This window comes from Gymnoscopelus microlampas (assembly GCF_963454915.1).
Source record: "Gymnoscopelus microlampas genome assembly, chromosome: 2".
Lineage (NCBI taxonomy): Eukaryota > Metazoa > Chordata > Actinopteri > Myctophiformes > Myctophidae > Gymnoscopelus > Gymnoscopelus microlampas.
Genome location: NC_139939.1, coordinates 22,938,198 through 22,963,551, shown reverse-complemented (window position 1 = coordinate 22,963,551; position 25,354 = coordinate 22,938,198). Strand labels below are relative to the sequence as shown.

At 41.4% G+C, this 25,354-nt stretch overlaps 1 protein-coding gene across 4 annotated transcripts in view; it reads right to left on the bottom strand.

The window, feature by feature from the left end:
- Positions 1-5,622: 5,622 nt before the first annotated feature.
- atf7ip (activating transcription factor 7 interacting protein) overlaps positions 5,623-25,354 on the bottom strand; it is a 49,001-nt gene continuing 29,269 nt past the window's right edge. For all 4 annotated transcript variants that reach the window (XM_084044798.1, XM_084044796.1, XM_084044795.1 and 1 more), the window contains 9 exons: positions 21,029-21,166; positions 20,782-20,853; positions 20,123-20,199; positions 14,178-14,233; positions 13,336-13,968; positions 12,641-12,742; positions 12,443-12,523; positions 10,763-10,845; positions 5,623-6,246 (listed from right to left, as the gene is read on the bottom strand). In XM_084044798.1, the coding sequence (XP_083900924.1) occupies positions 5,782-6,246; positions 10,763-10,845; positions 12,443-12,523; positions 12,641-12,742; positions 13,336-13,968; positions 14,178-14,233; positions 20,123-20,199; positions 20,782-20,853; positions 21,029-21,166 (1,707 nt within the window). In that variant the 3' untranslated portion in view covers positions 5,623-5,781. The remainder of the gene's footprint in view (positions 6,247-10,762; positions 10,846-12,442; positions 12,524-12,640; positions 12,743-13,335; positions 13,969-14,177; positions 14,234-20,122; positions 20,200-20,781; positions 20,854-21,028; positions 21,167-25,354) is intronic.

Here is a 25,354-nt window from a genome sequence, read left to right as displayed (position 1 = left end):
TTCACTCTTGCTTTTAGCAGATTATTTGGTTGATTTTTAAATCTCTGTGTTGTTGTACATGTCCTCACTGTATTGCCTGATTCACTGCCCTGTGCTATTATTTGAATGTGTTTTATGCTTCTGCTTTTCTTATTTGCTTTATTGTTCAATTATTTGTAACTGTAATTGTATTCTTGCTCTGTAAAGCACTTTGAGCTGCATGTCATGTCATGAAAGGTGCTATACAAATAAAGTTTATTATTATTATTTTGTATAGCATGTGTTTATGTGTCTTTCAACAAAGCGCTGTAAATAAAACCCAACAGCGCTAACTCCTCTTGTTACTGTTACTACATCACTGTATGTTGTGTTATTCCTCCTTATCCTCCCTCGAGTCTTAAAAGGGGACGCAACACAGCCAGAATATAATAGATTTCAGGTTATTAGGCCATCTATTGTCTCAGCCTGGTTGCCAAATGTTGTCACTTTACACTTCTGCAAATCGTTTAAACTGGATGATTTTAATCATGATTCTGTTTGTGGGCCATGTGGACTCAATCCACGGTATTTAAATTCAGTTCATTATAACTGGTAACATATTTACTATTTTGTCCCTAATGGTATGCAACTCCAACGGCGCTGAGTCTGCAACAGCTAGCGGACTTCGCAGCGCTCGTTGACTCGCTCAAGGGCACCTCTGGCCTCAAGCCTGCTGCTGACGGAACGCTTGCCTTGCAACGTTGAGATGCAACTTATCAGTGGTTTGCAGAAACGTAATGTTTCTGTGTTGTCTGCTTGAAGGTCCTTTAAACAGAGTCTCATTCAACAAAACCTTGTCCTACAGAAGATCAAACTACAAGGCCCACAGTCCACACAAATGATTCGCAGCGTAACAAGTTGCAACTGCAACCACTTGTAACAGAATCCCAAAACGGCAATGACCCGCAACAGGTCAATTCAGACCAATTCAGGCTGGTCTTCTCTTTTGTTATCAGATGCGGTAAGACCGGGCGACTCCCGTGACGAGGTACATGGAGCCGGGCCATTCCCGTGGATGTGTTTGAGGGCGATTCCCTTATGTTTTATGTGTAACATTTTCCCCAGAGTTTAAAGGACTAACAGAGGGATCCTGCACGCTGATTGGTATTGGGGAATGAGTCTATTTGATGTAAGTCACCTTGTCACTGTACTATGTAATCTTGATTCTTGTATGTACATTATTCTGTATTGGATGTTATTTGCTATTTTAGTCTTCCTGAATGTTTTATTTTTTCGTTCTGGTTGTGTTCCAGTCGGTTATTGTCATGGGGGGCGGTTCTTTGCGTTTCTTTTGAAATATACGTTTTTGCGGAAGACGTTTAGAGTCTCCCGTGGGGGGTCTGTTGTATATTTCATAACATAACATACACATTTAAGCCATATGTTTACTTCACAAGTACAGACAGGAGAGTTGATTGAGACAGAGAGGTGACTGTTGGCTCCAGCCTGGGTGGGGGGTACAATTAGCATTCTCTTTGTTTTACCTGGGAGACAGAAGGTCTAGGCATTTGTCTCCATTCCCCCTTCCTGGCCTATACAGTTGCAAATGTAGTGGGCCGGGAGGTGGGGTCTCACCTTTCAAGGCAGTGGAGACTACCATGCCCATCAAGAGGAACCAGACCACTGATATTTCCAGATGTTCTGAGTAGGGACACAGGACTGACTGTGAATGAACTTGGTGTGGCAATGAGCATTAAAATCCTATGCAGCATGCAACACACAGGTGTCTGTGGAGTGTGATGTTCTGAAACCTGATTGGAATTTGAAGAAGAACAGAAGATAGTTAGATGACAGGTATTCATTCATTTGCTCAAACATCATTTTTTCCATTACCTTTGACACTGAATTTGAGACCGGACAGTAGTTTCCTGGGTCTAATTTGCTTCCTTTTTTGTGTAAAGGAATGTTACATCTCAAAAATAGGGAGTGGGATGGCAATATGCTTACTCTATGCTCTTTTTAGCGGTGCCAACCGCTCTACGTTTGACTCTGTCTGCGTGTCCGTTAAAGCACGGGATGTCCGTTTGTTTGAGCACGGGATGAGCACGGCAAAGAAGCAAACAGCTATAACTAACTAACTCCAGCGCCCGTATGAGCACGGGATGAGCACGGCATTTTAAACAGCTATAACTCCAGTTTGCAGCATGCCACCAAGTCCACATTTGGTATGTGGACTTAGACCACCAATAGGGACCAGCATGAATTGCTGAAGCCCCGCCCCCTCTGTCTTCCCATTGGCTGGCCTTCAAACAGCCATAACTCAAGTTCGCAGCATGCTATGGAGTACAAATTTTGTACATGGACTAAAGCCAGCAATAGGGACTAACTGTCATTACTTAAGCCCCGCCCCCTCTGTCTGCCCATTGGCTGGGCTTTAAACAGCCATCATTCCAGTTTGCAGCATGCTACCAAGTACAAATTTGGTGGACTCAGACCACCAATAGGGACGAACTGAAATGAGTTAAGGCCCGCCCCAAAGGCACCGCTTCCTTCACACAGGGTGTGATTTTTTTATTTACCTGAACCGATTATCTGACAAAGGTCCTAATCATAAAAAATGTGATATATTTATTTGCACATACACTTGTCCACCCGGCTCTCATTGACTCCAATGCATTCCATCAAACTTCCAGCTCCAGTTTGCCTCCCAGGTTTGTCAACAACACATGGCATAGAATGTTTCCATTCTGTATCAGGTGAACTCAGCCAGCTGGAGAGTTTGTCCTTTTGATGTGGACTTGCACTGAAATACTTGAAAACTGTAGTTCTGGACAGGAGCAGTGACAAGACGGATGGGACCTTTAATGCAGGTGGAGAAACCAGACAAGACTAAACCACTCACCTATGTCTCCTCAGATGAAAGTGTGTGCCCTGGTCGGGGAAGAATTTGCTCCCCTATACCATTGATAGTTTTATTCATTTAATGGACTATAGGAATCTAGCCTTATTAACATAGGCTGTTCAGTATTTCAAAGGTGACTGGATCCCCCTGTATAGCAGCATAGGTTTTGTTTACTTTTCCATGGTAGGCATAAGGCAATAGCACTCAGTGCTGACATGCCTCATCAATTAAACTCTAATAATCAAACAAATATTAACATTACTCTTTCACTGCCAGACTTATTTCTGGCTGTGTGCACCCACTGCCAGCTTAGTAGTCACAGAATATATAAATATATATATTTTTTAAGTCGTCATAAGTCGTCCTTGGCAGCCAGGCTGTTATGACAAAGTCTCGTCATAAGTCGTCCTTGGCAGTGAGAGAGTAGAATGTATACTAACAATTGCTTTGAAATAAAATGCAACTCGGTTTATACACATACACACAGTAGGTTGGGATCATATTTGGTGGCAATCTCAACTTTGACAAACATCAGCTGGGTAGTAAACTCTAGCTTCTTCCAATTTAGGATTTTTCTCAGACCTGGAAAGAGTTATTAATAATAATATAATTATAATAGCTCAGATTTATATAGCGCTTTTCTAAGTACCCAAAGTCGCTTAACAGGCTTCTATCTCCTGGTTCAAAATGCTGTGAAGAGTAAAAAAAGGACCCCAATCATGGCATCTTTACACCAGCGCTCTGTCTGTTTTAGAATTCAAAATAGTCATGGACTGCTTGCCGTCCCATGGTCTCAACTGCGAAAGGTGGGTATAGGGCTTCTTCCATCACAGCACCCACTGTGGAATAATAGTCTCCATGATAACATTAGATCAATGGATTCTGTTGGACCCACTGTGTAGTGAGCAACAATTGAGGCTACAACTGTACTTTATTCATGCTGGTGGTCACTCGCCACAAAGAAGAAATACATTTGTTACGTTGATCCTTAAACTCCATCCCAGAACACCTCTTCTCCCTACTCATTTTAGTAGCCTAGTGGCTCAGAGTAGAGTAGAGTATCACATTGTGATTGTAAGAGCAGAGCAGGACCTAGTCTCTCGAGACGGACTGCTGGTGGTTCACACAATTTTCAAATGCTTCCGCCTAACAGTCTGTGCAACGGAAGTGTTGAAAATGCTAAGAAACTATAGCGGATGTCCCGCTTCCCCACCATTTCAGTTTTGTTTTTGCAGTCATTTAAATAAGTCCTACTGTAAATCAATTTAGTATATCATTATCAAGCTTGCTGCTTAGCAGGCATTGAAATTCAAAAATGTATAAAAAGAAAGAAAAAAAGGCAAAAAAAAGTGCTCATCGGAGCCCAGGTCTCCGCCAGGTCAGGTAGGTTATTGTGGGCCAGCAATGATGGAATATGAAAATCCGGACAGATCCGTCTTGATCACATGACTATAGAGATAATGTGCACCAATGTATGTGATGTTTGTACAAAATCTGTAGGAGTAAATATTATAATATTAGTGTTTCAAAGATCGGCCTGCTGGTGGCGCTATGATAGGCCAATGTGAAAAGGGTGGCATTTCTTCCTTGGCATAGTGGGAATGTGCGTGCAAAGTTTCACGGCAATCGGACGCCGCTTTCATGATTTGAGGCATTTTGTTTAAAAGGAGCCATTCCTGCAACCTTAGATGCCAATATTAGCCAATCTGGATGGAATGTGAAAAACCAGACAGATCTGTGTTAATCACATGACTATAGAGTACATGTGTACCAGTTCACATACAATCCAGTAGAATTAATGGTTATCAAAGTGAAATTACCAGTTGCAATTAAGTCAGTTTTCCCATGATGCAGTAAGCATTTGCTTGATTGCCTAGAAGTGTCTCTCAGTCAGCAATTGGCTTGCGTGATGATCAGAATTCTATTTGCTAATTGTGAAATTAGACTAGACTGACAGAAAGAGAAGGGGGGGGGGGGGGAGGCAGGCTCCAAGTGTGAGCTGACAAAGTATTATCGTATTATATCATATGTACTGTCCTGCAAAAGTTCTGTGGTGGAGATAATATGCATAAATTGTCAAAATTCTATTTTAGATGCAAACGCTAGGGGGTTGGGAGCCCAAATGACGCCCCTGGCCCTGGCTGGAACAGGCTAATCTGAAAAGTTTGGGGCAGGGGGGGCGGTTTTGCTCTGGCATCCAGGGAGTGTGTGTGCACAGTTTCGCTTTGATCGAGCCAACGGTGCCGGAGATAAGCTGTTCACAGATAGACGGACGGACACACACACAGACGGACAGACAGGGTGCAAAACAGTCTCGGCCACACCTTCGGCCTGGTTGAGACAAAAATGACAAACCTGACTTTATCCATTCGAGACTTTCAGGAGGCGTAGTTACAGAGTCTGAAGCATTCGAAGATTGAGGAAGAGTTGTCTGGTTTGAGAGATGAAGCTCAAGCTTCAACAATACCCATTGCTGTTTTAGTTGTCTACTATGTTAAAATGTTATGAATATATTTATTATTTATTATACTTTTCTGTATACCCCCCACCCCCCCATATACAGTATATAAAATAAAAACATGGCACTCAGTTTACATGCATATTTGCACTTACAGTAAAGGACCACAATAGAAAGCTTTCAAGTGTTTTTGTTTTATCCTTCTGACAGAATATGCATTTTTGTCAATAAATGATTACTTATTTTTTAAAGCTAGACAACAAACGATATCAAAATGCACTGAAAAGTAATTAAAACCACAAGCATCTTAATAAAACCGTTTATTGAATTTTAGGTCTGGTTGCCAGACAGAACTTACAAAAAACTAAAATAACATCCGTGAGAGTAACAACAAGAACATGAACATAAATTAAAAGTGAAAACATAACTTCTCAAGTTCAAACAAAAATCACCGTGCATCAGCTCAGCCAGAGTTGGGACTGATGACGTTGGTGCACTGGGGATCACAGAAGGACCCAAAGCGGCCATATATGTCCTTGGCTCGGACCGCAAAATGGTAGGTGGAGCCAGCCTGGAACTGAGTTAGAGTACAGGCCATGGGCAGAGGAAGGGCCTTAACCTCCCCAATCTTTTTCCAGTGCTGCTGTGTTGCGCTGTTGGCATTCGAGTTATCCTGATGGAAGGCATATAGGTGGTAGCTATCTACAGTTGCACAGGTCAGGTCAGTCTCTGCTACACACCAGGACAGCACTATACCACTGGGACTTGGCACCAGCTTCAGCTGGGGTTGCTGGGGGGGCGAGGTCTGGGTAGCTTCTGCAGGCAGCCGACCTACAGGTTGTGGTGCCGTGGGGAGGGGTGGCAGAATCATTGTGATGGCTCGGGTCGGTGCAGAGGTGGTTACAGCACGGGATTTCGCTGGAGATTCCTAAAAGAGAACAAACACAAATTTAACATTTTGCATCAATACAGATTGGTGTCTGAATGTAGGCCTACATATCACCTGATCTTTATTATGCGAGTAGTAATATTTAAAGTGATGTTGAACTTTGGTAGAAACAAATATAATCTTTTTTTTTTAATCTTCGTCTCTATCCTTTCACTCTCACCGCATAGCAAAACGTTACATAAATACAATATGCATATTTTGGATTCTGTCCATTCAGTGTGGTATGAAAAGCAATTTGCAGACTTGAAACTTGCCTGAGAAAGAATCTAACACATTATTTTTTGTCAAAGTTATGTTAATGTTGTTTTTATGCTTTTAAAGCTTTATTTTATTTGAAAAGTCTTGCTGAAAATAGCCCCAGAAGAAAAGGTAGACTTGAGAACAACATTTTAACTTGCCATGGCTTGACCACACAATGCTGTCTAACAAACAGTAACTGTTCGGATCTTTCAAAATCAAAGCCCTCCGAATAGGCTTGACAGGAACCACACACTCAGGCACACGGATTTATGTGCGCGGCCGTGGGGGCTCAACTCGAACCGCAATAGCCCCGCCCCCTCAGGGGCTTTGGTCCCGAAGCCCCCCCCTATCGGCGCCTATGCACACACTTGTCACAACTCGTGTTTTGTCTTTTTGTTTTATTTTTAACCAAAATGACTACAGGTCATGAACCTGAAATACACAGAAAATAAACATGGCATTACCATATATTCACAGAATATAAGATAATAAAAGGTACAAAACTAACAGCATGCAGTGTAACACCGTCTAACACAGTCAAGCCCCCAGAACCCAGTGGTTTCATTGAAGCGGAATGGACATGCTGGCCATTTTAAGTACTGCAGATGGGGCCACTGTCGGCACTGACGCGTTATTATGAATCCCACGCCGCGTCCTGGATTTAGACCCGCCTTACGTGTCTGATTGGCTCCCCGGCAGGCATAGTTTTACTGAGGTTAGGGTTAGGGTTAGGGTTAGGTTTAGGCATAGTCTTACTGAGGTTAGGGTTAGGATTAGGGTTAGGTTTAGGCATAGTTTTACTGAGGTTAGGGTTAGGGTTAAGGTTAGGTATAGGCATAGTAGCAAAAACGAGAACTGTCAATCACAGCGACTACTGACCAATCACAGCGCCCGCTCAGCGGGTTTGCCACGACGCGGTGTGGGAATCATAATAACGCGGCACTGACAGTGCGATGATAACATTTACCACAGTAACGTTCATAAAATTTGTTGATAAGATGTTTACACTGTTGTTTCAGTCACGGCAACAACGTTAGCGTTAGCTGCATGCTAACGGCAAAAGTCCATTAGCTTAGCCACAAGCTAACGGCTCATTATAGGCAGCTCTTGGCTAATAATCATTATAACCAACTAACGCCAACACAGGAGTGGTCATAAACATTCACACACTTGCTTTAGACATTATTAGCAGCAACAACATCATACAAGTAATAGGCTATGTTAGCAGCCAACAATGTCAACAACGTACCAACTGGCTGTGTGATCCTGACGTAGGTATTAGAATTAGAATGAGCGTCTCCACCATTGTAAAGACGACTTGTGGCATCTGCACATGCTCACAAGTATATTTGCCAGACTCACTTAACCATACCATGAATGTAACAATTATTTTAAGAAATATAGAAAATGTATGAACATATGAAATATATATGAAATGTATTTTTTACAAGTCAGATTATTTAGACCCATTAATACTTTCCCAATACTTTTTACTTGAGTGACCTAAAAGTCTTGACAGTAACTCAATTACTCAAATAAGTTCGGTAAATGGCATCTGGTTGGCACAGGGGTAAAGTTCCTGCCCACCACCATGACGACGGAGTTTGATTCCTCCACCGTGCCTTGGCCAGGCGCTCCAACTAACACAATTAGCCTTGTTAGCGGGTGGGAAGCTGGCAGGGGAGGGCACTCTCTCTCACTGCACTAGTGCCTCCTCAGCAGGCAGCAGAACTGGGCGGTATCGTGTGTTCCTCCACGCGAGCTATGCCCTGTAACTCCTCAAAAGAATCAAGCTGGCGACTCCATGTGTATCGGAGGAGACATACAGTATAGTTGTCTAAACCCTCCCCAAGACCAACATGTAGCGGTTGGCAGTGACAGGGACTATACACGGGGAAAGTGGTAATGATAAATTAGGGGAAGAAATAAGAAAAATAAATAGAACGAGCACAAAATCCATGATACGCTGTGACAAGCTCTCGATTTAGGCTTTAAAGTTTTGTGGACCAATACTAATAATAATATTTATTTGAAGCAGACGGCATCCCAGGTTGGACACTACTGTTTGTACATCGTTGTAATTACCTCTATCCATCAAGAGAGGGAGGTAACGGACATAAAACCCAAAGAACTTCAAGCACACCTTGCATGACATTGCAAGTGCCCTTCTCTCCTTTATGCATACGTAATGTATTTGAGGTAGGATCACGCAAATAACGATAGGAGTGTGATTGATTATGCATTCCACTGCTCTACTATGCATGCATTTTGAATGGTCAGTATTGAATGGAAAATCTCAGCCTCTAAACAGTAGGTGCAAATTAGCACAGGCATATTCTCATTCCCTGCCACGGACGTAATTGACGCGGTTTATGTCCAAACGCCCAGGCGGCCAAGGACGTAATTTTTTCGTTTTTTGGTGGGGCTGTGAATGATCCAAGCACCACCGAAGAAGAGTACACAGAGAAATCACGTGAACACAACAAAAAAAGATCGGCTTTCATGTTAAAGGATTTACAAAAGTCACATTTTCTCTGTGTTTATCAAAAAACAAGCCACATTCAAACGGCCATAGCACTGGAATGGCGGATCGCGGCCGGACAATTTTTTCCCCGCCGGACCCCCGTGTTTGTAATGAGCCAATCTCCGTGAGGACGGCGGTCACAGACAATATTACAAAGGTACAGTAAAATCGCCATTTTCGCTGGCAAGGGACGGTAGACGGATGAATTAATTAATTAATTCCTGGCAGTCAATGAGTTAATGGAAGGCTGTGGTGGTGGTAGCCACAATAATTGCAGCAAGGCACAGGCCTTAAAGTCGCATTGAGAATCTTTGGAACACTTTTTTTTTGCCAAAGACTATCTCCCCAATGTTATTGGAGACCATGTTTTCATTATTTTGAAAGTCAGCGTGCCATATCAACATTAAGTTTAATTATGACACCATTTTTTTAAATTTCCAACAGATTTTGATTGTCCAACTATAACAACCTTTATTTTTTTGTTCTTTATAAATATTTTCTTTCACATTAGGAATGTAAAGATCAGTAGACTCATAACCCACATATCTCTCAGACTCCCTCCCTCCCCCCTTAGGAGTTTGAATGAATGTAGAATTATGTGCAGGATGTCATTAGTATATCTCTGCTGTAAAACCTTATATTTTTAAAACAAAGCAATACTGCCTCATCAAAGTTGGTATAGTGACTTTATATATTGTCAGATACTTGCATGTGTCATTATATTATCAACCCTGTACCCAAATCGCGGGTAAATCAACACTTTACCCAGCGCAAGTGGAGTTAGTAGTTTCAGACGAGCAGAAATCAAGCTTAGGTGTCCAAACAACAATAGCTCCACTCGCTGCTGAGGGAGATGTTTCAAAAGGGTACAGATTCTCAAAAGCTAACAATGGATCTCCAAGCTCACAATGCATCACAACAACGTGTGAATTAATGCCCTGATGCTTCATGACACTTTATATATAGGCCTACAATAATAAACAGGACTTTAAATATTACAATAACTTCTGCAATGAGGTAGTAGAACTAGCCGACAGAAATGCTATGAACGCCTTTCTTCTTGTCACATTGCTCTCCTCATTAAACACTTCATAGATTTTAGAAATATAATTACTTGTTTTCATAACATTAGCGTCAGTGCTAAGTTTGATAAACAGGTACACTGCATAGTTTTAACAGACTGCAGGGAGTTTGTTTACGTGGTCCTCCTCCTCGTTCACTGCGCAGTGCGCACTACTCATGCTGTTAAAAGGCAGCGCTGTAGAGGAGAGGGGGGAGTCGTTTGTTTTTGACGGACAGTTTGAGGATCCAATGAAGTTGGGAGTTTTCGTCAGAGGCGCTTTTTAATACTTTTCATTGGTTCAAATGTTTTGATTTCTTACACAGACCTAAAGGGTGTTCAATAGCGTTGATTTATGAAAAAAAAAAGATGAAAATGGAGTTAGCTGGTTCGTCCTGCACCGACGATATGTGAGGGGACATCTATTTAATATTACATTTTAAAAGAAAAACCTCTCTCGCACACTTATGCCAGTGTGCCAGAGATCACCCTCCCCATTGCCAATGTTGGCACAATGTTGCCTAAGTTACCTACACCTGCACTAGAGGATTGTCCTACTCATTGATTGCATAATTGGCTGGTGCAGCGCACTTTGGCCCCTTTCTTGTACGTAAATGTGGCCTTGTGTGTGGTCTGTATGGAACATGTCAAATGTAATTCTATAATCTCACCACTGGGGCGCGATGGTGTACCGTTGTCTGAGGATTGCCTCCAGAGTTCTGACTGCTTTGAGGGGACGACCTGGTTCCAGCACCTAAGAAAGAGAACAAGGTTGGAAATTCAACAGATGTTGCAAATGACACAATCAGGCAAATGCCACATTAAGTACATTTTACTAAATTATTTTTATTCCACTGATAGACATCTGTCACATAAGGGACAGATCAGACAGAAGCGCAACGCTTTACTGATGGTTGCAACCATCAATAAAATGCAGGCCTTTGGAACAAATGATTAACCACTTAAATCTTACATACCTCGTTGACCACCCCGGTCAACTAAGTATGTAGGATTTAAGGGTCCCTTCCCTAATTTTCTCCCTCTACACCAAATCTAGCCCATCTCCTACTAGAGCTAATATCTTTGCTGTATGTTTGCCTATTTTGAAAGAATAGGTGCTAGGGTTCAAGTTAAATTATGATATGATATGATATCAAGCAGTGGCATGGACTACAGCCCCGCATTGGGATTGGGCTCCCGTGGGATCCAATGCAAATATTGCATCCTTAACCAAGGAGTACTGAAGGAGAGGTCAGATGTCACGTTCTAGACCAGTGGTTCTCAACCAGTGGTTCTCAACCTGGGCATTGCGCAAAATCATTTTCTGAATGTGTTCAAATAAATTAAAATCTGAATAAAAGTAAAATCAGTCAAATCAGTCACAATATAGAATATTGAATTAGTAGGTAGGCCAAACATTTTTCGGAGGAAGAGAGAGAGCGAGGAAGTGTGTGCACGCACAGCTTATAGTCAGTGAAACCGAATATTACAACAAACACCCAAATCGCACTGATAAATCAGTGGAGTCTTTCAACATAGGAATTGCCTCTCGGATGCACCGTTCGACTCAAGTGTAATATTACTCCTCCAATCGAAATCCCCAGTTTTAGAAAATGTACCATAATTAACGCCATAACGATGAACTAATCTAGCTATTTAATTTAGTATAGCCGTCTCAGTCGGTATGTGTGCAGTCACGTGTTTGTTCAGTGTGCGCACACGCACGCGTGTTTGTTCAGTGCGTGTATGTTGTTAGATCGGTGAGTCGTGAAGGAGGGGGCGCAAGCCATGGCCAAGTATTTTTGTGGGGGGGTGGTTAGCCAGCCAAAAAGGTTGAGAAACTGTTCTAGGCAGTGGGAAGAAAACTGGAGCCAAAGGTTTGGAATGGATTGAAGTCAAAGAGAGTGGTGGACAAGCGTATGAGCCAGGTGGACAAGCGTATGAATAAACAATATCTTTGAATGATTATGACCTTTGTCAAATAATCGGTGCAGGCCAAGAAATAGAAGACGACATCACACATCGTTTTCAATTTAGGTAATCTAAATAGGCAGCATACTGATCAGCAGTTAGTCCAGTGGTGTCTCTGTCCGTGGTGCTGAAATGGTCAATGATGTCCTTCTCTTTTTATTTGTCTCCCAATGAAAATACTGCAGGACGGAGCAGGCGGTACTTAAACACTGGGAGCTGTCGTTAAAAAATTAACTGCAGGTGGGACGAGTTGAAACTATTGCGGGAGCGGGCGGGCACAGTCCAGTGCAGGGCTCTAATGTAGACAACCAGTATCAGATATAAGGAGAGTGAATCACACTCCCGCTCACCCAAAGACATCATAATATGAAGGGACTTACTGTTGGGAACACTGATGACTGGGTGAGGCCGCTGTGTAACCGAGGCAGGTGCAGCAGTGGCATTCTTTACTACCCCCGTTACTGTAGGAGACAGAGGAATCAGAATAAATATTGTATTTCTGATTTACAATGCAAAAGGGAATCACGAAATGAAGATTCACGTTAGGACAGGGGAAGACGGTTGCTCCTCAACCTTACCCTGCACGTCGTCATCATCCTCAGTGAGGTCTATGACAGAGCCTTTTGGGCGTCCCGCTACCACAGCAGGTTTGGCTGGAGTGGAGCTTGTAGCTTGGTTGTCTGAAATGTGTAGGTCAAACATAGGAAACAATTACTCTGCATTCCTTGGTCAAGGCAATGACAACATTCAACACAATATAGAATTAGATTTTCTATTACAATTCAAAACGTCTCCATGCTTTTTCTGCCTACCATAAATGATTTTCGAGGGCATTTGGTAAATTTTGGAGTGGATTTTGCCCCAAGCCGTGCAAGAGGTACGTTGGCCTACTGTCAGTTTGCATGAACAATTTGGCACCGCTTGGTCCAGCGGTTTGCGAGATTAGCTCCAAACAAACAAACTAACAGACAGACTCTTATAGACAGCTAGGCTCCTACACAGCCATGCAGTAAAAAACTAAATATAAAATAACGGGGTGGCTTCCCTGTGCAATCTGTAACTATGGATAGCAAGTTACTAGGTGTGCTGTTTGTGAATGACACGTGTCTGTGTCTCTGGAGCCCCACATTTCCGATCAGAAATACATATAAACCTCTTCAATGCCCCGCCGGATAAACTTGAAAAGAAAATCTGGTGAAATAGGTCCGAAGCAACACACACACACACACACACACACACACACACACACACACACACACACACACACACACACCTGTCTTTGACGTCATGGATGTTCCCTGTGGGGGTCCTGGAGCAGTGGAGCCTGTTGCTGCTGGCCCAGAGGTTGCAGGCGAAGAGGATGAAGACATGGCTCCTGCTAAAGAAATGGACTGAGTTGGTGCCCTGGCTGTGGTCACCGACACCCCGGCGTTGGGCGTACTGATCCCTCCAGCGCCCCCCTGGTACACGGCCCGGGCAAGAGTCATCTGGGACATCTGAGCCGCAGAGGCTTGGAGAGCAGGGACAGTGGCGGTGACTGAACCTGCTGCAGTCGTGATCGCGTGGGCTGGCTTTAATATGAAAGTGGTGGTTGTTGTGGTTGTTTTGGCCTTGTTAAGAGAGTTGACAGTGGGCAAAGACGAGACGGGAATGTTGACAAGGGTTCCTGGCTGGCAGTTAGTCATAGACAAAGGCAGCTGGAAGAGCATGCCCTGGCTAGCGCCCCCATTGGCTGTTTTCAGGAGCAAGGTGCCCATGGAACTCTGGGTGGTGATGGCAGTGGCCAGGGAATTGGTTGCATTAGAAGTGGAGGCTATCAGCTGGAGAATCTGTTGTTGGGTCTGTGGTACCATGGTTGTGGACGTGGGAGTACACATGGGAACCGGGGTTGGGAGACGAGGGGAGGCTGGAAATGGAGAGAAAATGATTACTCAAATAAGGTAATCAAGAATTTAGAAGTATGATACACATCATAAGTATGAACTATACTCTTTGGAGTTATAATTATCAATGCATATTCAAAGGGTAGCTCATTAAGTCCTTAGAAAAAGTCAAAGTCATACTGAAGACAGTAAATGGAATATTGAAGATAGTAAATGGACATCTATTACTCACAAATTGCATTGGTTGTTGAAATGGTTGTTGGAGTATGCGTAGTAGTCCGGACCAGCCTGTTTAGAAATTTAGAAATTGTTTATTTATGCTTAGAGCTGTTATCATCCACAACAGAATGACACGTAAGGGGACAATGTGTTAATCCAGTGACATTCAAGGTGCAGACGTCGTTTATCATTACATGTGTGACTTTTCTGTAAATTGGCATAGAAGGAAGCAAAAAGCGTCTGACAGCCCACTTAGGAATCGTTGGATAGTATCTTCATGCAAGGCTCTAGTCTAATCAGAGCTTTGTATATTCACAAATGAACCAATAAAGAGAGTGACCACAAATACACTACACCGCTTCTTTGGACCTAAATGATACTCCAGAATTTGGACTAAAATTGCTTCCATGCCTTTATGTTCAGCTCAATTATTAGTACTGCAAGTATAAGTTGGTGCATCCTAAGTATAAGTTGGAGCATCCCAACCCCAAGAATCAGCAATGAAATGTTTCTTCAATCCATTTTGCTTCAATCACAAGCAGGAAGTTCACAGTATACTGTATATATGTTTTAATCAATAGCACCACCTTCTGTCTTCTTAGCTATCTAATGACATTATGTATTACGTCGGACTACTCTCAGGTGACAGGTATCAGTAAGTAAAATGTTTGATGTCACAGCTTCATAGAATTCCTACAGAAAGTTGAAAGAATATTTATGAGGAAACCCTAAGTAATATCCAACATCTATTGAAAGTAATATCAACAATAACTTAATAAAAAGAAAAAGTACTCAAACAAAAACAACAAAGTGACAAATGTTTCGGGGCGAACACATTTGGGGTTAAAGGAAAAGTACAGAGCTGACTCAGGTCAAGTTTACCAAATAAAAAGGGTTCTAAGAGTGGTTAAAGGGATATTTTGCTTTCAGAAAAACTTTTGGTGATTTTATCATCTACTCAAGCCTTTGTGAGCCCCCCAGACAGTTTTTAAGTTGCTCGATTCAGTATTTAGATATTTGATTTTCATTTTATCAGACACGCTCCCTTCCTATACAAACCCATTGTAACTTCAAACTCAATTTTTAACATGTTAGATTCATCAAAAACACCCGTCCTTGGTTCTGGTAACTCACCCTGCCCTCCTAATGCGTGAGGGGGGCGTGTTTTTCCGAGATTTTTTTCATGTATTATTATTATTTTTTTATTGCATTTTATTTTTTTCATTTTACAAAAAATATATAAAAAATAAATGAAAAAAGTTATCGAAAAAAACACGGCCCCCTCGCGTATTAGGGGGGGCGGTAGGAGACGGGTGAACCAAGGACGGGTGTTTTTGATGAATCTAACATGTTAAAAATGGAGTTTGAAGTTACAATGGGTTTGTATAAGAAGGGGGCGTGTCTGATAAAATGAATATTTAATATCTAAATATTGAATCAAGCAACTTAAAAACTGTCTGCGGGGCTCACAAAAGCCTGAGTAGACGATACAATCACCAAAAGTTTTTTTGAAAGTGAAATATCCCTTTAAGCACAAACAATTTTTATTCAAATGTTTATATTTAACTTTTTTTTAATGAAAGGATAGGTGGCTTCGCATAAAACTTTGCCCAAATATGGAGATGTCTGACGTCATGGTACTGACATCACAGATGGCCTCCAAGTACTTTGTGCCTAATTCACCGGCACAATAACCCAGGCAACGCTGGGTACCCTGCTACTAATGTACTGTATATTATCAATTTATCATTGATGAAAAAGACATGACAAGAATGGATATTTCAAATTATTAGACTCTTCAAAATGTCTCGTTATCGTTCACAAGAAACATGCCTTTTTTTTTTTACTGCCAAAATAAATACGTAGATTTCCGCTGACAGACAAAACATGCCAAAGCTAGTGAGCTTAGAAGGCAGCAGCATCCTACAAGGTTTTTCACAATGCATGATGGCTGCCTCGAAGGCTTTACAGATACCATGAAGAGACCTTGTTCACGAAGCCAGAGAAAGCGAAGTGATAGAAAAAAAACATTTTGATTCGTTTTATTTTTTGCAGCATCCAATTATCTTGTAAAATATGCATTTTATTTGCGTGGAATTAGAGAACCCCTCCATCTTCACAAAATGATAATGTAATTTGCGCTCGAGTTTTTAGTTGAAGTGGAAGCTCGGCAGCAGGTGAACTTGACAAACACATGGCAACCATGGTGGATGACATACTTTGTTTACAATTTGGCAATGTATATTCAGCTGTTAGATTCAGCCATTGGGCGCTCTGCCTTAACCACTACAGCCATATTTTCAACTTTGACGGTGATGGCTTTGGAAACGTGAGCCCAGTATACTTAGGCCTTTAAATTCCCTGAGGAACATAGGCCATTGATGAAACTCCTCCATCCTCTTTGGTCTTGTGCCCTCTTCTCCAGTTGTTGCCATGACAGCCTTTGCACCTTCATCTCCTGCTCTGTGCTTCCTCTCTTCCTCCTGCCTAGCAGGTTCCATGTCAGAGCATGTTTTGTGATTGATCTATTATGTCTTCGAAGTGTGTAATCTATCCAGTTGCATTTCCTCCTCCTGATTTGTGTTTCTATTGTGTCTTGACTCTTGTCTATTGAGGTCCCACAGGTCTACTGGTTGGGCCAGTAGATTCCTAGGAGGCGTCGAGGCAGCGCTTGAAAAATTATGTTTGTTTGTTGAGTAGGTTGGTAGTTTTCTTCCAGGTTTAGAGTAGGGTGGATTTGACATTTGCAGTTTGTTCTTGTGTGATATTTTTTCCTTTCCAGATTTTATTTAAGATGTTGAAAGTGGTTTGAATCCTTGCTTTTCCTTTTCTGGCACTGACATCCTCTTCCGTCCACAGTAATTATGCTTCCTAGGTATGTGAAACTGGCTACCTCCTCTATCTGATTTTGGTCCATGATTATTGGAGTTGTTCTTATTGTTGATACACATCACCTTGGTTTTTGATGAGTTGATTTTGAGCGAAGCAGCTGTTCTCTAGTTTGTTGAAAAAGTTTGCATGATTTTCAACATTTGTCTCTAGGTTAGTTATTTAAGATTTTCTCTTAGTCTTAACACTGAACTACTCCCAAAACATTCCACAGTTGAACAAAGAATACAAATTGAGATCTCTGTATTAGGAGATCCATTCCTATTTGGTTTCACTGCCTCTGAAAACACAGTGAGCCTTGGGAAATAATATTACTAAGATGGTCCTTTAAAAACATCTCCAAAAATAAAGGTCTTTGTCCCAATTTGATTGACAGAAACTGGTCTATGCATTAATATCCGACAGGTTAGATTACTGTAATGCCCCCTTTGTTGTACCCAAAAAGACTGTATGAAGGCTACAGCTCATTCAAAATGCTGCAGCCAGATAACTCACTGGGAAAAGAAAAGCTCAGCACATTCCTTATAGATCACTTAAATGGCTCCCAATACAATGCAGAATCGAGTACTACTGTTTGTTTACAAGGCTCTGAATGCTTTAGCTCCTGAATACATCTGAACTGCTTACTGCCTATGAACCAATCAGATCCCTCAGATCATTAGGCACCCGTCTCCTAATAAAATTGAGATCTGGTGAAGGTACATGGTGACACTATCGTCCTATTATATGGAACAAACTGCACTCACTTTATTGCAGATCTATTATTGTTTAGGCAACAGTACAATAAACACCAACTTTTCGAGCTGAGGCTTAAGGTCAAAACGTTTGCGTTTAGTGGACTGTTGCCTAAACAGTAATGTTTTTATTATGCCTGAGTACAGCACATCCTACATGTTTTGGTGTACAGTATGTGCGAGTGGTTGTGGTGGTGGAAAGGGCTGCAACTTTTGCACGTGTGGATGGATGGGGTTTATAAATGTGTGTGGGTGTGAGGGGGCTTTTTTAATACTGTACTTTATATACAGTATGCTTGTATTATGGCTCATGTATTTTTAATTAATACATTTTCAGTTGTTCTTTTAATGTGAAAAACATGGACTTTATTCTGTGGGAAAAGTGCAACACAAAGTTGACCAGACGACAATCCTCCAGTGTGACACTTCTTTCAGTTTCTACCCTTTGTCAACATTTTGAGTTTGGAGTTTGGAAAAACACCTGTTATACTTGCACGTTTCCATTTCAAATCTGTATTAATTGAAGTACTAAGCAGTGGGCAGAAGAACATCAGTATGTTTCCCATGTGTAATCCACATTACATATCACATAATGACAGTTTTTTTCCACCACATTCTCAACTTTATTTTTCAAAGCAGGGTGAATATACAGAGAATATGTCTTAAGAAAATGCAATAATGCAATTACTATTACAGTATGCTTTTGTTCTTGTCACTAAAGACGGTCAAGTAAACATGGCAGTTCAACCATTAACACACCCAAAAAATAGTGGTTTTCTCTTCACTCGTAGTAATTCATTGATGGCTTCACGAATATCTCTCCAGTTGTCAGAGGACAGTCTGCTGAACCGACGTTCGATGTACATCCTTAGTGTCTTCCTTACGTTCCTGGGCAGAGCGGCCTTTCCCAATAAGCCAATATAGTTCACCCTTGTGACCCAGCTACAGTAGATGTCATAGGGAACCAAGTTGCGGAATATATACGAAGCGTAGCGGTCGGGCCTGGGCTTCTGGTTGTTTCTCCCACAATCTCGGTACAACGCCGTCTCCCACTGGGAGCTGATCGGCCGGAGCGGAATGTTGGTTAGGCATTTGCCTACACTGTACTGTGTCAACCGCTGTGCCATGGTCATACGGGCAGAAGGGTCCTCCTCCTCCAGCTCTTCTTCTGCCGGAATTTCTTGTTTTTCGTCCTTCGTCCTGTGTTTCTTCTTTTTTGACACTGCGGGTGTCTTAGCGACAGAGGGCACTTCAGGCTGCGGCTCCTGCGTCTGCCGACGGAGCACGCTGTTGGGAGGAGAGGTGCAGTTTTAACTACACTCTGCAGTGCCTGGGGTAACGCTCAAGCTTCACATTGTAGAACGTTACAAGACTCAGCAGCTGTAACCATGCAGGGCTACTTTGCAGGTTAACTAGAGAAATATATTTAAGGTCAAGTAAGTGCTTTAAAAAGTTGATCTTGAAAAAAAAAAGTCTGCGATTCTTGGTTCCCAAAGAAATCGTTTTTTGGAGATGTAAAGGATTGTGGCCTTTATTCTGTCTTCAATAAACTTCAATCCAGTCTTAAGTGATTATAGACAGCAATCCAGGACAATCTCAAATATTGTTGCTGTGAACGGCTCCATGTGTAGGGCACTATGAAATCCATTTTCTCAAACTCGCTAATCTGACTTTTCCCTTGTTTTTGAGATACATTTGGGATTCGGCATGGTCGTTGCATTTTGTGTTTGTGTTTTGTGTGTGCGTGTGTCCGGTCAACAAGTAGACAAAACTTGATATTCATGTGGATACTGTTTTGCCCCGACTGTAACCATTAACGCTGTATTTCTTAGTTTTTTTTGTTGTTGGTTCCTCTTGATTTTTCTGTATCCCAAACCCGCGTTTGTATGGATATATGTACATGCTGATGTGGTACACTTACACTCATTCTTAATATGGTCACAAACTCAAACCTCCAAATTCTGGACACTTCTGTATAATTATATGGACACTGTTTTATGTCCCCATTCAGTCTGGTTCTTTCAAATGTTTCAGCATTACGGAAATGATATAGCCCTACATGCGTATTACTGGCTTCAGTCTGGTATTGTCACGTTCATACAAAGGCCCATAGGGAAATTCACAAACATACGCATAATATGATGCATTTTATGATTACACAGAATTAAAATTTCTGTGACTAGATGAAAAATCTCCTAACTGATCCGCCAAGTGGAATTTGTAATATACTGTTACGTAAAACACCAATACTTGTCTGCTATAATAAGTCAAGCATTGGCAGTGTTTTAGATTATGAATATGAATCATTAAAAATATGAATCAAAAAAACACTTACCGATGGGTTACTGGGGTTATTGGGCCAGCTGCTGCAGCTGTTGCAGCTGCAGTCTTAGCGGAAGCAGCTGCAAGTGCCTGTGAAAATTACAAAGTCCCCTGTCAGAAATGTGTTTTTCAGACATGATTTGAATAACAGAACAAAAAGTCTTGAAAGCGGATGAAACCCTAAGCTGATTTTGTAGTTTGTTTTCCAGTACAGGCAGAAAACTACAGAATGGTACAAATATGGAAGGCACAGGGTTTCTACACATTTTCCATTTTAAAATTCCATACTTTTCCAGACTGAAATTTCCAGAATTCTCTGTAGAGCTAATTTATCTTCCATTCTGTCTATATATACATAGGTTATGCTAATATGTTGCCATATATGTTCAAGAAGATTGTAGCGATGTACTGTAGCTCATAGAAATCAATGAACCACTTAACCAGCGCCTTAGCTGTGCGATGGGGTCAAGTGGCGAAAATAGCCAATCTACAAGCTCACAACACATCACAATGCGACATTGTTAGCTTGTAGATGCACTATTAAATCCTTTTTTCTTTTTTTCCCCCTACAATAATGGGTGTGTTATTTTTAGGTGTTCCAGAGCCACAACTACATCTAAAAATCAGCCCAGGGTGTAATCCCTATTGAAAGTGTTAAAGAAAATAAATTACCTCCTGTTTTCTTCTGTTTTCTGATGCTTGATTGGCCTCTCCAAACTTCTTCGCTATTCGAGTTATTTTAGCCTGAAAAAGATCGCAGACAGACAAAATATTTTGGGTTACAAACTATAATACATTTCTACTGTTCTTATATTACCATGTGTATGTAAATGAATAAGTCTTATTGCATGTATGTTTGAATAAATGAGGTATGTATGAGGAAATTATTGTTTTCAATGAAAATGAAAGATCTCCTTACTTGTAGTGTACTAATGCTGTGCTGGTGTTTGGTGGCACAGTCTATCTTTTCTACTCTGTCTTTCAGCTCTTGTAAACCTTTATCAACAACCGTACACTCGAACGCCTTCAACTGCTCTGCCACCAACTGCTGCACAATCTGAAAAAGAAGAATAAGAAAAAAACATGTAATGTCAAAATACCATTTCGGAACTTCAACTGAACAAGCTGTAGTCACTCAAAGTTTGTACTATTTGAAGTGGGAAAGAGTATTCATATATTTGTAATTGCCGCCCTTTGACCAGAAAAATTAATGTGTGTGTTCCTCTGGATTGCTTCCCAATGTATATTACTCTAGCCTGGTTCCAGACGAATCTGCCTTTGCAAAATTGCATCGCACTTTAGCCCTCGGCAGATTAGGTCTGGCCCCCCTCAATAGAGATTTAATTTCTCTCCCTCCGAAGTTGTGAGGGACCAATCAGGGCCCAGTATCCAAATGTGGACGGGCTTATCACCTTATTTGGAGCAATGACGTACAAGGAAGCACTGCTCTGATTCGTTCGTACAAGGAAGCACTGCTCTGATTGGTTTAGGTCTAACCAATAGAGTCCGTTTGGATCTTTTTGTAACCGCCCCTTGGAAAAAAATCTATCGTTGATAGGGACCAGACTAATATCCACGCAGTGTGTCGTGTGATATTGTCTGGCCACACGAGGCTAATATTACTCCAACTACCAGCATGCCTTGCGCACCTCCCTTCCAAAGCCACTCCTCACTAGGGTGAGAACATCCCCCTCATTAAGATAAAAACTGACATGGATATTGACTGTCGTTTAAAGTTTGACCAAACAGGCTAATACAGTTCATTTTGGTTACGTTGTACTTTTATTTGGCGGAATCCTACTAATCACTGTCTTTTTGAGGTCTACTTCCGGGAGGCATGGAGTTCATACACAAGAATGCAGCCACAGGCCTTCAGCCTAAGTCAATAACCTTGACTGCCAATTACCTTGTCAGGCTGTACAACGCGGTCAGGGAAGAGAGAGGAGTGTAGTTGGAGCGTTGTCGTTTCTTTTATTAGTTTACCTTTGTTTGGCATTTCCTTAGTTCATGATGTATGTATTTGTTTTAAGCTGTATTAGGTAAAGAGTCGTTTGTATTATGTCTGCAAATATAATGCTGTTAGTTGTTTACATATCTTCTAAAGTTATTGTGGGAATGTCACAGTGCCGTTCACTGGAGGGGCAGGTAGAAGCTGAACTAAATCTAAGTATTCAAATTTGGAGACACCTTTGGGGTTGGATTACATCACAGTGTAATACTGAGAGTGAGAGTGTCTAACAGGAAGTACCGGAAGAACCGCCCAAGGAAGTTATATTGATGCTGTGGATATCTGTTTACATTCCTCAGGCATGAAACCCACGTTGCGATTGGCAAAGAAAAGACAGCTTCCAGGGTAACATACAATGGAAGTCTCACCCTATAGACACATTCTGCGTTAGGTCGAAACCAGGCTTTTCTCCTCGTGAGATGGGAAAGCCTGGGAATGGGGTTACCATAGAGTTCTATTAGGATTCTAATAGATTGGCTATGACTGTAGATGAATTTGAGGGGAGTTACTGCTAAACTAGTACAAGCCTGTGAGGACATAATCAGTCATGCAGAGATTATAAGAACAATTACTTGTGCTAAACCTTCTTTTCAGGACGTTTCCCTTCATTGTGTAAACATTGCCAACATGAACTATTTAGCTTGACTCAAACATGTCATCCCTTCTAAAATGTGCCTGAATGCAGCAACTAGATTTTTTGCATTTCATTACATATGGAAGTAGAGGATTATAGTTACAAAATGAGATATCATTTGTTTAGCTTTATCCAAGATTTTTTTAGAACAATAATAGTAATCAAATGTAACGTTTTGTCAAGTAATCTCTAGTCAGATCCCTATGAAGGTGAGAAAACGTGCCCCTTTGTGTTTGAAGAGAGGCAACATCGCGTCACCAGGCTTTCCACATGGCGGAAAGCCTGGTTTTCATTCTGAACTGACCAGTGTGACTTAAGCCATGCCTACTCTAGAATTCTAGAAAGTGGTTTCCGGTTGGCGCCACTTTGTTTTCAGTTGTTACTCCAACTGAATGCCGAATCGAGTAGTTTAGTCTCACCAGGCACACTACGTGTTGGAATAAACATGATTATTATACCAAACGAAACAAAATGATTGTACCAAACGAAACACATTATGATGCCTCTGGCCGTGGGAATCATTTTGGAGGTGAACAGGTTCTCTTTGTTTCCGGCATGATTACATTATCCCAGTCTAGGCGAGAGTCAGTTATCTCAGGCCTCCAACTAGGTCTCCACTAGGACATGAAAACACACTATTTTCACCAATCATCCACACTATTCTGCCATTTTTACCCCCTAAAACAGAGACATTTGAAAACTCTGCTGACCCTGTTTTGTTTTGAAAACGCTGCCACAGCGCTTTCATGTAGACGGGCAGGAATGGAGACCTTTTGAAAATGATGACGAACACACCCACGAAATGAATGAATTGGACTGGTACTTACCGGTTCAGCTGGCTTTTGCCCACCTGAGCACCTTATTACTTGTAATTACGTATCGCCCTTACGGGTTATTCTAGGTACGCATGTTGGTACAGCTGGGCACGTAAAGTGTAGACTACTACTAAGAACATTTCCACAAACATGGTGAAATTCATCAATTATATTATCAATTTGTTTTTTGTGTATTTGTAAAATGGTACAGCTTTAATTAGTTACAGATTTGCACTGCATTATTGATTAAACATTTATTTCTGAACTATTGCTAGTTGGATGTTAAAATGATCAAAATTCGTTTTTGGGGGTATTATCACTTATTATGTTTATAAATGTAAATGTTTAGATTTGTTCCGATACCAGTATCGGAAAAGCTGCCAATACCGCCTAAAATGCTGTCTATGCCATGCCTACACCACATCATTTTGTCACATACATTTGCCATTTACAGTAATGTTGCACTACTGTTTTATACTCTTACTGTACTATTTACATTATTATTTTTACTAACTTGTAGCTGCACTTAAACAACTATTATTGACTGCCACTGATGAGTACACTCGTAAGTTGGCCCGAGGTCCACATTGCCAATGACGAGTTGACGAGTGTGTGGTGTTTTCAATGGTTTACGCTAGAGGGCGCTGTTCGCCAACCTATGAGTGATCCTATGACTTCTGGAGAACAGTAGAGCGGGAAATAATGTGATCACAACAAACCCTGGCCAATTCGATCTAATGTTAAAGGATTTGAAAAAAAAACATTTTTCTTTCTAGCTTTCTGTTGCTTTTTGGCGAAAACAACCCACATTCAATTGCCCACAACTATGGAATGGATTAACACAGCGGCACAATTTCTTTTCTCTGATTCTACGAGACTCGGCAACGTCTTTTAAAGTGATCGGTGGATGGCTCTTCGTGAAGAAAAATATTATATGATTTTTCAAAGGTTAGTAAAAAACGCTCAGAATCGCTGGCACGGGCAGCTATAGACGATGTTTTAACTCTGGCAGTCAATGATTAATGGAATTTATTCCTAGATCAGTGGTTCTCAAACTTTTTAATTTTCAGGACCCCATCTGAGAGTGTACAAATGGAACCAAATGGACCCGTAGAGTTACAGACCTCAAGGAACCCTGAGAGTCCCTGAACCCCACTTTGAGAACCACTGTCCTTGAAATTACACACTGGTATCGGATCGGTACTCAGTATCGACCGATACGCAAATTATCGGAATTGGTATCGGGAAGGAAAAAATGGTATTGGTACATCTCTATATATTTTGTTGTAAATCTAATGTTGCGTTGGCTGAATGTGCACAGAGTTGTGAGCCTAATTGAATACAACGTGGGTAATATGTCTAAATGTTTCATTAATATATAATTATTGATCGGAAAAATGGTGTTTCTTAACCTTTTGACTGCCAATGACAAGATTTCTCGTCATATTTTGCAATGGCTCACAGTGCCAATGACGAGAATTGTGTTTTCAGTGGTTTTCCACTAGATGGCACTGTTCACTCGCCTATGGGTCACCGTTTGGTGTCGCTGGCAGTGGCATGGCAAAATTATGTTTTATTTCTGGCAGTCAAAGAGCAAAACAAAAAGGGTGTTTCTTCAAAATGTGGCCTTCCCAAGTTCCCATACTCTGGAGGGGCGATCACAGATTTCAATATGGTAGACAGCGTGCCGTGAAGTTAGAAATTGCACATTTCACTGAACGGGATACAATGATGTCATGATATGTCGGAAGATTGTCTGCAGGCCTTCAAAAACGTTGTATATCTCAG